Genomic DNA, 15,516 nt, shown 5'->3' on the forward strand with positions numbered 1-15,516 from the left:
GAAATAAGGACACTTTTTTCCTGGCTACCATGCTTTACAGTTATTTACCCGACATGCATACGTGGTTGATGTATTTGATATTTCAAGATAGCGGTGGCACAACTTTAAAGGGGCCAATTAAAGGTTAGCTCTCCTTGAGCTATACAATTACTTTAAGGCCATAAACCACTCTCAAAACTACTCATTTAAATGCAAAAACCATGTAATTATGTCAAATAGAATTAAAAGCAGCAATAACTGGCATGTTAAGCATTACACCCCGGGACCAAATAGCTTAACTATTAAATAAGAAATACAATTACTATACTGTATATTTTATTTAAACACAGGACAGAGAGATGAACACTATGCATAAAACAGCATCATAACAAGGACCATACAGTAATTGTTGTTTTATTCATATGGTTAGAAAACACAATCTGTTCAAAAAAGAATTAAAACACTGCTCTCAGAAGTTGCGAAAGCATCGCTCTTGCCTGTTATGCTGCCAGAATGCATCTTGGCAGCAATAATCAGAAAAAGTTTGAAAAAAGCAAATGATCAAATATTTTTTCAGTTGTCATCTGCCGGTTCACCATTTACAAATGTATCTTTAAAAAGAAAAATAGTTTTTAAATTTTTCATGGAAGCAAAAACTGTTGGGCAAAAAAGGGTTTCTCTATCAAATTCTCTGAACTCAATTCTTCTAGTAGGTGGCTGCTAGCTGAGCTGGCTGAGTCACCCACACACACTCCAGAGTCCCTCTAGAGCAGGGGTCCTCAATCACAGTCCTAGAGGGCCGCAGTGGTTGTAGATTTTTGTTCTAACCGGTTTCTTAATTAGAAAGCAATTCTTGTCATTAATTTAATTTCTATCGCTTGTTCGCGCTTTAACTCTGCTGTGTCAGGTCATTCTCATATCCTAGATTTTCATCCCCTTTCCAAGAATATCATCCAAATGATTTGAAGGTTAAAGTGGATGAATAATTCTCAGTCCTTCACTTTTTTCTCTTCACTTTCCTTCCAAGTATTTAATTAAACCCAATAGTGCATGAGAAATACACACTGGTATAAATGGTAACAAGCGAAATGGAGAAATGCTGGTCTCTTGTCATTTGCATATTATTGCTAATTAGGAGCATTTAAAAACCAAGAATACAGCTGTTTAAGACTAAAATAAGCAACAAGAGTTCAAAATCTTAACAAGCGAGACAACTAAAGCGAAGCAGAAGGGTTACTTGAGCAATAAGTGCTTTTTATTAAGCAGTTGGGTCGGAGCAAAAACCTGCAGCCACAGCAGCCCTCCAGGACCATGATTGTGGACCCCTGTTCTAGAGTCACCCTTAAACACAACATGTAGAAATGAGAAGAAAGTGGGGAACCCTGAGAAAGTCCATGCAGACACAGGATGAATGTGTCAAACCCGCAGAGACACACACCAGGCTGGATTCTCCAGATAGTGTAAGGATGCTAATCCACTGTCACTCTGAACGCAAGATTCTCTGTAAAATTAACAGCATTTATAAAACAAAAAACTGCCAAACTCGCACACACAGCTTATGTCCTAAAAACAGACAAACCCCAAAAGTTCCAAAAGACTTTATAGTTACCAGCCATAAGAATCCGGTAATTTCTTTACAATGAACAAAAACAAGTTAGTGAACATGGCAACTGTTCTGTCCAACAGAGAGTGAGGAAGGTCATGTGCAGATTAAATGGCACGTATGCTAGCTTTAATGATACATTAGCACTGGTAATGCTCCCGTACCTCTTAATCACCTTAGCTAAATTACACCATTAGGTTTGCTGAACTAAACATAAATGGGAAAAACCAGGTTACCACAGCAGCAGCAGCCGCCAATAGGGCTTAGGGACTTGCAACAGGGAAGCACTGGACACCAAGGCTGCTTCGAATTTTTTGTTCATATATTGTCCATTTCTCAGGTCAGGGAAAACTATCCTGAAATGGCATGACATGGCTTTGACTGAATCAAAACATGATTTTATTTAAGTTGGGATGATGGTCTTGGTGGAAATATGGCTCGCAAAAATTTCAAAAGGTCTTTTCATATGGAGTTTTTTTTTTTTTTTTTAAAATTACCTAGAACCATGCGCCACCCAGTAGTCGTTTTAAAATTACATAAAGATGGCTATACAAAACATCTCTGTATATATTGTGTGTTCATGTAGCACAGCATGGGTAGATCAAATTACAAAGGGTACTGATGAGATATGGGAGAAGGACACAAGTATTTACTGACTGAAAATCTATGCAAAACAAAAAGTGTGAGAGAACAAAATGTTATCAGTCAGCTCTGTTTGCAGACTTGCAAACCTAGAACAATGCATCTTATTTATATTTGTCTACCAATCTTTGTTCTCAAATACCTTTCCTCAAAACAATTCTAAGAACAAACAAACAAAAAAAAAAAAATAAATAAAGACTCCTAGCAATTGGTCAGAAGTTTCACAATGAAATCCCTTTGAAGTGAAAACTGGGCTTTGCAAAGACGATAGCTCTATCGATAGATCAAACACTTTATTAATCCCCAAGGGGAAATTCACATACTCCAGCAGCAGCAGCAGCATACTGATAAAACAATATTAAATTAAAGAGTGATAAAAAAAAAACAGTGCAAGTTAAAAAGTGCAAGGTGGAGAGTGCGATGCATTTATAACAGTCAATAACTTTGTATAATGTTAACGTTTACCTCCCCGGGTGGAATTGAGTCGCATAGTGTGGGGGAGGAACAATCTCAGTCTGTCAGTGGAGCATGACAGTGACAGCAAATAAGCAATTGCAAATATATTTGGTATATTAATTTGTATAACTAATTTGTTCCATGCTATATACTGTATACTTTACCTGTGTAAATCTTTGTATTATGATTTGAGGAGACATAAAAGTAAGAATTTCATTGTACCGTGTACACATCACAACAAACATGCAGCAAAATGCCAAGTTGTAACCACCCCTAAAAACAAATCTTTTTCAACATCTCATATGTGTGAAATCATCACCAGACTTAAAACCAGAGTAATGACAAAATGACACATAGGGACTTTACAAATGAAGTAATGTTGAGCTAAAGACACTGAAAACTTTCAAAAACAAAACCTTCCAAAAACAGCAAAAAGAGTAAATACCAAGCAACTTATAGTCAGAAAAAGCTAAAAAATAAATAAGTTACCTGGAGAGTAAAGCTACAGAAGTAGGTCTGGAACTACTACAACCTTATTTTGCTGACTCGTACTAGATTTGGAGCAAGGACATGTCTAATCTAAAAAGAATACCAGCAATTTTTAATTAGACAGTTTGCTTAGGTGGTTTGTATGAATTTAATTAATAAATCAAGTGTTTGTTCTTCCTGGAAAATCTGTGTGTGGGAGATTGATGAAGAGTAGTGTAAATGTACTTTAACCTTCTGATGCAAAAAAAAAAAAAAAAGTGAAAGCAGTACCAGCACACTAACCACCTGGAGATAAACTTAGAACAGCTAATTTCATAAGAAACGGGGAGGGCATATCTTGGTTTTAATACTCAGAATTTGAACATGGAGCTACTGGCACATTTAAAAAAAAAAAGAAAAAAAGATTAATTTGGCTGACACTATTATTACATCTACTGCCATGATGGGGAATGTGGATAATGTGTGCTTAGCAGTATAAGGTGACAAATAGAAACGATTCCCTTTATTTTTGTATGACATTCATCACCGAGTGCAGGCTCAGAGTGCTGTAACAGTTTCTCATGAAAAATAAATTACAAACTTTACAAGTTACCAACTGAAGACAAAGGTTTGTTTAAACAAAGCAGTTTCAAACTCATCAACATAAATGGAACCTAACCGGGACTGTCCTATAACATTATCGTTGAACAGTGGCCAAAATGATGAATGACAAAACCTCCAGTTAGCAGCATCCTGAGACAAAATAAATCTATGGGGGTCTTCCATTGTTTATAAAAGAGACAAAGTCAAAGGCCATTTTCAGACTTCTATGGTTTCATTTAAAAATGAAAACTATCTTTGTCCGTACCTGCGTTTTCACATTGCCTATGAAAGTATCCCAACTGCCACTTTGTGAACAATTAATAAATAAATTCCAGGGCTTGAAATTGAAAGAGGCGGGGGAAGATTACCCCCTTAAAATGAACACAAAGGGGGGAAATTTCAGACTCCATTGAAAGTATGCTGGAAGTGGACAAATAAATTCAACTACGTGATATAGATTTGTAGACATACCAGACTACTATAGATATTTAAAATTTAGACTACTAATAAACCTATAAACTACTAATAACCTCTAAAGTCATTAAAATTATTAACATTTTAAACTATAGCTTTTAGATGGATTGATAATCGTGCATTGTGTATTTTGAATTGACGGAAGCACTCAGTGTATGCCCACCTGCTAAGAATGTAAGGTGTGCCAAGAGAGATAGGAAAAACAAATATGGTATGAGCAAGCAAAATGTAACACAAAAGACATTCATTCAAAGTGGGCATAATCACACTCAATTATAGGATTACTGAAAGAATGAAAGTGACTTGCAAAGCGAATACAGTACAACACAAACGTAAAGAGGACATTCTTAATGGTAACCCGATTCGTAAGGTTTCCTGCATTTTGTTGTTTCTCAGACCTCCTACAGTTGTACTTTCATCCAACTACCTCAAAACCCCAAACGGCATACTTAAAGTAGTTTATTGTGCCATTGTAACATTTAAAAACAAGCAGCCTGCACCAATACCTGGAAAAGTGGCCGGAAATATACGAATGAGGACAGAAATAAATAAACCAGTTTATCCACTTCTGAGCCATGGGAAGCAGGATGCCTACCTTGGCAGTCCAAGCAAGGCAGGAGCAAATGCCAGTTTTCTGGCTGGGCAAACATGTGCATATGACTACTTGATAAGCAATTACTACAAAGTTAAAAATTAAAAGACTCCCTAAAATAAACTTACATGCAAATAGAAAGAGAAAGAAAACTCTGGTGTTACACTTAAAATGGAGACAAGGCGAGGATCTAGATGTTTCTACGCAGAAACCCTACCACTACACATTTTTTTCATTCACCGGAAACAGTTTTGGTGTATTGTGCTTCACACTTTTCTCATTTCACCAAACATTTTGCCAAAATGCTTAATGAAAATAAAAATGACAATTAAAACACAAAATTCCTTATTTCACTGCACCTTTGAATAAACCTTTGTATAAAGCAAACACACTTTTAAAAGCTTCTTAAAAATAGGAATATGAAATCTCACCTACCTTAGAGTGCCATTTTCGCCTTTGTCCAAACTGGTGAACCTGCTGTAGAGCCGTGTAATTTGGCTGTGAGAAACTGAAAAAAGAAATAAAAATGTAATGCAACAATCCTATAAGAAAAGGAATCTAATCACCAGGCTGACTACACTTAAAAAATTATGTTCCAATACACAATATGGAAAAAGCTCTATTATTGTAGTATTAAATAAAAAGAAATGTAAAACAGATATTTATGAATTTGCACACATTTACACAAAATTCATGCAATCATCCAACCTGTAATGTCAGTGCATAATTGACACCCAAAAAAACTGCTTCCTCCTCATCCTAACTTCCTGTCTACAACAGAACAAGAAGCAGAGACGAGAGCAGCTCTGGTTATGTTTCACCTGAAAAAAAATAGCATCATGCATCAAAAAGTACAAATAAGATGACATGTGAATTAAAACCGGCATGGGTTCTTCTTTGCAAATGGTCTTAATTCACAAAAGCATCCACTCGCTACTCTTGGTGTATTTTAAGAGTAAACATGAATGTTTTGCTTCACTAATCTGATCAAAAGCGAGAAGCAGTAATAGGAAATGCTCACTCAATCAAACACATTTTCACAAATGGGCAATTCAGTCCAAGGGTTACTTAAGAAACCTGCCTGAGCCCCAAAGGTAGAAACACAAAGCTTGGTTGTTAAATAAATGTACAACACAAACCAGAAAAAGAATTGGCTTGTTGGGTTTTCTTGCAAGTATATCATATACACCAATAAAACACCAACTTACAATCACTACCCATACACCACAGACTCGAGTCACCAACTAATTAAACAGCTAAAGCCCCTGAATGTACAGGCATAATATCTAACTGCTGATTTGATGCCTGGGCCCAGCTGTAAATATGTGCTTCAATAACTCGAATATTCACACAACCCGATTTCTAAAATGCCAAGTTAACCCATTCTGAAGAGGGAAATCAGGTTATTGGCCTCTGAGAAACCCGATTACCTGAGGCAGATTTCTCTGTGAAAACCCCGATTATGTGGCCATGTAAACCCTTAACCAGATTACTGTTGAGCATTTTGTAATCTGCACATGTCTGTTGCACTCTGTCAGCCTGTGTATGTACAGGGATTTGCTTCATGGACACTTTCAGTAGCCATGAGTAGAAGCTTCCACAAAACATATGTACAATCCATCTCAAAATTATGTTGATAAGCTGAACGTACAGTGCTAACCTCAGCTTAACAGCAGCAGGGTAACATTTAAAAAGTAGCATGCATTATATAGTCCAATTATTTTTTCCAATTAACCAGTAACCTAACTTAATATTTATCTTGTTTAAGTAAAAACACTTGCGTTATAATTATTCTACAAGCACTACGTGTAAGGCAAGAAGCACACATACCGGTATTCCCATCCTATGCAGCAATAACATCATCACAGGCATCATGATTATTTTTAATTCACAGTGGCTGATGATGAGGTTTTACTTCCGTGCAGTTTAATTACGTTGGAGTGTTTTGACATATGAAGACTCCAGAAGATCACTTGTGCATGAAATTGTGGGTTTCTAAGAAAACATGTTTCTGCCTTAACCAAGATATTCACCTAAACCAGATTAAGTGTGCGCATGTAAATACATTCAACTTATGGACAGCAGGTTCAAAAAAATGAGTTGATGGATGGTTCTAGAAAATGGAATAGTGCAAATGTTCTATTGAATGCTAGAATAGATACAGCAGGGTCAGAAAAAGAGATGAATGTCCTGCACTGGCATAAAGTTCTTTTGACTAATTTTAACTGCCATCAGTAGAAAAACTGGTCTTTCAGGGCTAAAATTGCAGTGCTAAATCAATTAGGTTTCCACTGCTTCAGCATACGAATATAAAAACTTGGATGTCTTGTGTGAAGAGTCTGCCTGTGCCCCCTGCACTGATGTGGATTTGCTGAGACTCTAAAGCATCCTAATAATTGATTGTCGACTTTTAAAATGTGGGTGTGAAGCAGCATTCTGTCTAGACTTAGCTCTTGTTTTCAGCTTAGGTGACATGCAAAACCCAACTGGACAAAACTCGTTGTGAAAAAAGATTACTGCAGTGTAACACTAGAGAGCACAACAAGAGGTCACAATGAAAAGATATTAAAAAATACAGAATGAATTTGGATTGACAACGTTTATTCTGGTGACAGACAGTGTATGTGAGCTACATGCTGGTGAGACATTGAAGTAAATGTTTCACCATAATCTACATGCAGGAGAATACAACTACTACTTCTACTATAGTACTCAAGTTAAAAAAAAGTAGCTGTAATGAAAAAAAAAAAGTATGGCCTTCCCAGATCCGAGTCTGACACCCCTGCTCCACTTCAAAACTACTTACAGGCGGTATAACAACTGGACCAAAGGGGACCAAAAATCTGAACTCATCATCATCCAAAACAGTTCAGAAAAATCCATGTTTTTTTCACCTTAATATACTATTATATTATATTATAAGGACTCATCTCGGGCAAGGAGGGTGAGCTAGCATACAGGGACGAGGTGGAGCAACTGTCAGAGTGGTGCACAGTCAATAACCTGCTCCTCAACAAAAAAAACCAAAGGAGCTTGTTATTGACTTTAGGAAAAACAAAACTGACATCCAGCCACTCATCATTGGCGGGGCCTGTGTGGAGAGGGTCCCGGTGTTCAGGTTTCTGGGTATGGAGCTGGAGGATGACCTGACCTGACCTGGAGCGCCAACCCCAAGGAGCTGCTAAAGAAGGCGCAGCAGAGACTGTATTTTCTGAGAATTCTCAGAAAGAACCACCTCCCAAAAAATCTACTCCTTGCTTTTTATCATTGTTCCATCGAGAGTGTGCTCACGTACAGACTGTGTGTGGTACGGCAGCTGCACTTCCTCAGAAAAGAAAGCGCTCCACAGGGTCGTCAGGATAGCGGAGAGAACAATTGGTTGTACCCTCCCCACTCTGGAACAAATCTACACATCCCGAAGCCGCAAAAAAGCAATAGACATTTCACAGGATTCATCACATCCCGGTCATTGCCTCTTCCAGCTTTTGCCATCGGGCAAGAGATACAGAGCTATGAAAACTAGGACAAACCGCCTTAAAAACAGCTTTTATCCAAAAGCAATCATGGCCCTGAACTCAGAATAAAACTGCTCCATATCACTCTCCCAATGTGCAATATAGACCTTAAGTCAACAAGTGCAATTTGTATATTTATTACTATTCGTTTTTTTTTTTTATTTTCTCTCTTCTTGTCTTTTTAACTCTTATTCCTCACACTGAGTCGATTGCACCTTCAATTTCGTTGTTCCTTTGTAAAAGTGACAATGACAATAAAAATCTATCTATCTAATCCTGCACAATGTGACTGCAAATCAGTGTTTAACACAAAACCATTTAATGCTTTCCTTAGTGTTGCTGCATCTTAAAACAATGAGCACTTGCCTTATAGAAGGAAAGGCGAAACAAACGACACCACAGACAAAATAAAACCTCCAGCTGCCATTTCCATCTTTCATATTATATTGAGATGTTTCATAAATGTATAATGCAAAATGGCCAGCGGTGGGTCAGTTATGGTCTTGCACAGTTTTACCTTTAGAGGAGTGAAGACTTTTATTTTCATCACTTAGACTTGAATATTTATATTCATGGCTAATCCATTCATTTAGCATTTTGATTGTATGCAGTGTTCCAAGTCAGGTAAGGTTGCACTATAAAACTGAAAATTTAGTGAGTACACCAAGAACACAACAGACAAACAGGAAAAACGTTAAACTACATGATGTATTCTCATGCAAAATCCTACCAAAGTCATATCCCTCATAAGTTCTCCCGAAGCATTTCAAATCTGCTCTACGCATGGCCGAGTACTGTATAATAAAGGTCAAAAATGACGCAACAGGCTTCCCAAAGGTTGTGAAATCTTTTGTGCAAGATTTCCTTGAGACACACATTTTGTAACTATATTCGGCCAGCCATGTTAACATGGTCTCTTTTTTTTTTTTTTTTTCATCTGACAAAGACTCTTTCAAAGTTACTCAGTTACAGATTAACCTCATTATTGTCTCCCTCAATAATTTACTGGCACATTGTGTGCCCTTGGTTATATTTGGTTAGTAACTTTAGTTCAAGTGATCAGTCTTTGTCCCAGCAAGACCAAATACACCATGCAAAACTGCTAGATGTGTTACATTTCAGATGTTGCAGCTTGATTATCATATAAAAGTAAGAATTTCACTACATGATAATATTGACCGCACTACACATCGGCCTTAATTAATATTAAATGGATCAAACAGGAGTCCGAAATTTTTTTTGCCTTTTGTAGATATTAATACTTTGTCAGACAAGCCTGATTTTTTTCTTACATCACATCAGTTCCATCTGCAACACCACCCACACAACTCAAAATTAAAACAGAAGACATATTTAACACAACACCATCACAAAGCAAATTATTTAATATACATTTGAACTGGAGTTAGGCTCCATATTTATAAGCATTGACTGATGCCTACAGGAGCTCCCCAGTCTAACACTACTAAATCATGGAAACCTATGCCTTCAATTCGATGGTAACAACATATACTCAGCGTTCGGGACTTGGGAAGGATCAGAGACGGTGTTTGCCAGCCAATATATGTTTCTATGACAGGCTGATTCATAAAGTTTCTCTAGGGGATGGCTGATAATCTTGGAACAGATCCTTTATCTGGTGGAACAGGTAATGGACAAACACTTGCACATGCAGTGTTGCAATAATATAAAACACTCATAATCACAGGTGTAAAAAAAAATGTCTTCCCATTCCAAAAGACCTAAGGCGACACAGAAAATAAATCCTTTGCTTTGTCCTTTTGCTGACAAATTTGGTGTGATCTTTCCAGGATAACAGGTGATCTATCCTTACACCCAAATATTTATATAAGCCTTCCTACTTAATTGTTATTATAGATAACAATAGACACTTTGATATACTCTGATTTTTTTTTTTTTTTGGATATGATATACTTTGTTAATCCCAGAGGATGGCAAATCAAATACAATCTCTTCCACTTCTTTTTGTGTTAATCTCAATAGCATTATTATCGCTAGCCCACCCCCAAAACTACAGTAGTTGTTCACATCACATCACCATTCAGTACAAACAGGCTGTGATAGTGAGGATGCTGCCTCCTGCCTTCAGGGTCCTGGGTTCAAAGGCCAAACCCTGTTCTTATCCTTGCAGTGGGTGTAGGTTTCCCTTTCATACCAACAAAGCTACATTAGTCTTGTCTGTGTAAGGACGATTATAGACAAACAAAATTTGCGTCCCGTCCTAGTCTGGTTCCAGTCTTGTGTTCAGGTATATACTGCCCAGGACGCTCACAGACAGAATAACCAATTTTATAATTGCATCAAAGAAATATTAATAACCGGTACAAAGCTAAAGGTTCACACAAACGTCTACACTGCTCGAGGGGCGCTGCTTAACGCCTAACCCTCCGATCTGCCCCCCACATCATGGGAAATGACAGTTTCCAATCGGGGATTAATAAGGTATACCAAAATCAAAGAAAACAATCAAAAAGTAAACGTTTATATGCTCACATCGCCGCCATGTTACTGATCTGGCTCAAAGCAAACAAGCTAATTAAGGTGACTTACTCTTCCCTTTTCACCTCAATGTATTCCAAAAGTATACAGCCGTTTCTAACTGTATGTGTTATTGTCTGCATTTAAAAATCTCCTCACCGACCACAGAAGTTACGAAGTTAAATAAACAAAGTCTGAACGACCACTGAAAACATGTGAAATGAGCACCGAGGACAGCCCCGGGTTGCACACTGCCTGTCGTCGGCGCCTAGGCCGGCAAGCCGCTGGTCTACTTACAGCCGGTTTCCTTTTTAATCTCCTCGATCTCCTCGTCCCTCAGCAGCGTCGAAGCTCGGGAGCCCATAATGCGTCCGCTTCTCAATTGAGTCTGTTCTGACCGCCTCCCTCGGGGTGTCCGCTAGCGAAAGCCCGAGGACACACAATCAATGTGGCGCCTTCATACAAACACAAACCTTAAATACAAGTTCGACCTTCTTGACGTGCTGTTAAAATTAAAACGTAGTATAAGATGTATCTTCTTAAAAGACACAACAGGCTCGATCCCGTTTATTTTGCTAAATTGATTCAGTGGTGACACTGGCGAGGGATGCGTCACCCTTTATAAACTGACACTCTTCCTGGGTTGTGACACCGGTGGGCGGAGCCCGATACGCAAGCGTGCAAATTAGGGGGCGGGCATTGTGAGGCTTCTTGGCTGCTTACAATACGAAAATCTGCTGTACTGCACTATGCAAGCTTTCGAGGCAACTCAGGCCCCTTCTTCAGGCAAGAAGAAGGGGCCTGAGTTGCCTCGAAAGCTTGCATATTGTAATCTTTCTAGTTAGCCAATAAAAGGTGTCATTTTGCTTGGCTTTTCTCTACATTCATAATGGCTAACACGGTACAACACCCTAGTACTACTGTACTGCACTGTAAGGCAGAGGAATTCTCAAATTTTAATTAGTTTTTAATTTTTAGTGTCAGTCACCAGCTAGTAGTATCTAACACGGCACTTCAGGCTGCTCCACATGAGCTCCAGCCGCCTATTTACTCGGTCCCTGTAATACAATTTTTTAGGGTACAATTAAGTTCACTTGCGCCTTAGTAGTTGCTGACAGAGCAGGTGCTACACCAGGTTCCGGGACATCCAATCGGCGGACTACGATCCTGTCTAAAATTAACCAAAGTAGTTATTACGCGACTAGCTTGAGCCAACAGCTGATGCCTCTGCCTGGGATCAACACACGGGCCCCGAGACTATGAATTGGAATTAGTGGGCTAAGGAGAAGAACAGAAGCCCCCTGAATATACAGTATCAATCGAACTCGTAACATATGCTGCTCGAGATACAGTGCAGCATATTGTGTAACGAACGGATGGGACGCAAGACCCCTTGTGCTTGAGCTACTGTAGTGCCCTGCGAGGAAAGAAAACACGCCAGACAACTTTTTCGCAATGCAGGCAAAAACTACTAACCTTTTTATTAAACGTGATTAAACTATATACAACTGTTGCTCTGCAGTGGGCTGGCACCCTACCCGGGATTTGTTCCTGCCTTGCGCCCTGTGCTGGCTGGGATTGGCTCCAGCAGACCCTGCGACCTTATGTTAGGTTATAGTGGGTTGGAAAATGACTGACTGACAACTGTTGCCTATTCACTCCTCACCTCGCCTCCTTCCACACTGCAGTGCGTGTGAATTGCGCTTTTATAAAGGCGCGGCCCTCACCCCCACCCCATAATTCACATGCACGGGCAACGTTAACTTTGTTGAAGCACGCATTATGCTCCCTGTCGGAGTGTGGTTAGGCAGGGTTGTGACCAGATCTAGAGAAGTAACATCTGCATGCCTGGTAGGTACAGGTGTGTTAGGGGAAGCAGGGCCAGGTCACCAACAGGTGCCAGAAAAGTGTCAAAAACCTCAGAGGAATCCCAAGTGTGCAGGCTTGGGGCGATCCACCGAGACCATCTGCTGTTTGCTACCGATGTCAAGCATGAATGTTTTGTCTCCGCGTTCTAGGATTGGAAAAGGGCCATCATAAGGTGGTTTCAGTGGGCCGCGATGTGCCTCGTGCTGGACAAACGCAAACTTTGCTGATTGTAGGTGGCATGGGAACCAGGAGTGAGGAGAGCCATGCTGGGCAGGAGGCTGGAAGGTGACTGCTGTGTCCGGGAGCAGAGATTGGTGTCGGGATGCAGTCCAGGGGACAGAACTCTGAGGGATAAAATCCCAGGGCACACAGAGAGGCTGGCCAAACACCAGTTCAGTGGACGAGACCTGCAGATCTTCTTTCGGAGCTGTACATAACCCCAACAGCACCCACGGCAGACGGTCAACCCAGGTGTCATTGGTAAGGGAGGTCTTGAGGGCTGACTTTAGCAACCAGTGAAATCGCTCACAAAGGCCATTAGCTTAGGGGTGGTAGGCAGTGGTATGGAGCAGGGTCGTTTCAAGGTCTTGTGCCATTGCAGCCCAGATCTGTGAAGTGAATTGTACACCTCGGTCAGATGTGATGTTGGATGGCATGCTGAACCCTGCAACCCAAGTGTTGATAAAAGCTCTCACTACTTCTGCTGCAGTCGTGGACATCAAAGAAACTGTGTCAGGCCATCTGGTGGTCCTGTCAACCACAGTGAGCAGGTGTGTAAAACCGTGAGAAGGCAGAAGGGGACCAACCAGGTCCATGTGAACATGGTCAAAATGGCAAGCAGGCACCGGGAAAGGTGTCAATGGGGCTTTAAAATGGCAATGTATTTTAGCCTTCTGATATGCAATACAAGTTGCTGCCTCGCTACAAACATCTTTCTTGAGACCCTGCCAAACAAATTTGCTTGCCACCAAACATTGGGATGCCTTTCGCCCTGGATATGAGAGGCTGTGTATGATGTTAGAGATGTGCCGTTTCCAGTTGCTGGGGACAACTGAGCATGGGAAACCTTTTCTGGTGTCACACAGGAGCTTAGTAGCGCAGCCGTCCAACTGCAGGGCAGTTTCTTCCAAGTGAAGAGCTTGGACCTCTGGGTCCTCATCTTGGTCAGCCACCACATTGTTCTTACCCTCGACATGCTGGACGTCTGTTGTGAACTCTGATATGTAAGCCAGGTGTTGTTGCTGTCAGGCAGACCACGGCTCAGCGACCTTGGACCTTGGAGAGTAAGTGGTTTGTGCTCGACAAATTCAGTGAATGGCCAGCCTTCAAGCAAGAAGCGAAAATGTCGAATGGCCAAGTACAAACTCAGTAGTTCCAGGTCAAAAGTGCTATACTTGTGTTTATTGGGCCTTTTGGCTACTTTAACAGCCCTATTATAGACCAATAAAAATTAATGCCTGCCCCATATAAGATTACTGATAAAGTAGTCGGAAATAAAATGGAACTGACTTATATGAAAATACCAACTAGTCTGGGTTCATGTGAGGAAGACCCTGTCAAAGGAATCTCATCATTATCATCACTGATTTAACAGTGCTTAGTTTCAGGAGGATGACCTCTTCTCAAGCGCAAGTGGTATGGCTGCTGATTTTAACACAAACTGAATATTTATCAACATATTGTCATACATTACAACCACCAAAAACAGGACTGAAAAATAACTCAACTTCATATATTTGATGTGGAAAGTCGAAACATACGTCAATATCCATAAATTTCCAATATTTGATCACCAGACAGAGTAGTAAATAATATTGTAGATAAATAATCGACATGATTCATGATAGTGATGAGATCGTTAATGATAACAACTACTCCAAAGTAGTGAGATGCACAAGTTCACACACACACACCCTATAAATTTCATCAGAAAAAATTCAATCAATGAGTCGCACATGCACACACCTGAGCAAACGTTTGGAGAGAACACAGCACAATTTAAAGGCCTGCCCGAACAATCTGGAAACACGCTAGTATTGGCAAGCACAAAGAGACTCCAAAAAGAAATACTTTTCCAAAAAAGACAGAAATTGCACTGAGCATATCATGGCAAATTACATATGAAGACTGAGTTTCTGTAAACATTCTAAACTGCTGAGTCGAGTTTGCCACTCGTTTCATTTTTTTCACAAGCGCGCCATCTGCTGGGGATTGGGGTGCCCTTAAGGCAGAGAAGCCACGGATCAGAAGGAACGTGCATCTAAAAATGTTGCTGAGAATACAAGCTAATGTCCACTTTCCATTATTTGGATGAAGATGGAGTACAAATCTGTCTGGTTACGACTAGGCACAAGCTGAGAAACACATTTCAGTGAGATGCCAGTTCATCTACCAGACACAAACCTTCACCCACTCAGGAAGGGCTACATTAAGTGCTCTCACTTAACTTCACAAGCAGGTCTTGGCCTGTGTAAGAAAACTGGGGGATACCACATGAACATGATATGATTGGTAAACCCCACAAAATCTGTGTAACCTACAGAAATACGGTATGTTATACTGTAGTTTCTCACAAGTGAAAACAGTAAATATTATGTGAACACATACACCTACTGTTTAATTTAAGCTCCTCAGACAATTAATTAGCTTTTGACAACAACAAAGGATATAAAGGATGTAGCTCAAAGTGCTTTATAAAATGTCAAAAAGTAGTTACATGCAAAAAATAGTATACAAAAATAAATAATGCACATTTACATAAGATCCACCTTAATAGAAGGATAAGTGTCTGTATGTCTGTCTGTGTGTTTGTCTCT

The 15,516-nt window shown here is 39.8% G+C and overlaps 1 protein-coding gene across 1 annotated transcript in view; it reads right to left on the reverse strand.

The window, feature by feature from the left end:
• chp1 (calcineurin-like EF-hand protein 1) overlaps positions 1-11,486 on the reverse strand; it is a 30,081-nt gene extending 18,595 nt beyond the window's left edge. Inside the window, exons 1-2 of the mRNA XM_028821295.2 lie at positions 11,129-11,486; positions 5,253-5,325 (exon numbers count right to left, since the gene is read on the reverse strand). Coding sequence (XP_028677128.1) covers positions 5,253-5,325; positions 11,129-11,195 — 140 coding nt within the window. The 5' untranslated portion in view covers positions 11,196-11,486. The remainder of the gene's footprint in view (positions 1-5,252; positions 5,326-11,128) is intronic.
• Between the last annotated feature and the right edge of the window lie 4,030 nt (positions 11,487-15,516).

This window comes from Erpetoichthys calabaricus, chromosome 16 (assembly GCF_900747795.2).
Source record: "Erpetoichthys calabaricus chromosome 16, fErpCal1.3, whole genome shotgun sequence".
NCBI classification, from domain to species: Eukaryota; Metazoa; Chordata; class Cladistia; order Polypteriformes; family Polypteridae; genus Erpetoichthys; species Erpetoichthys calabaricus.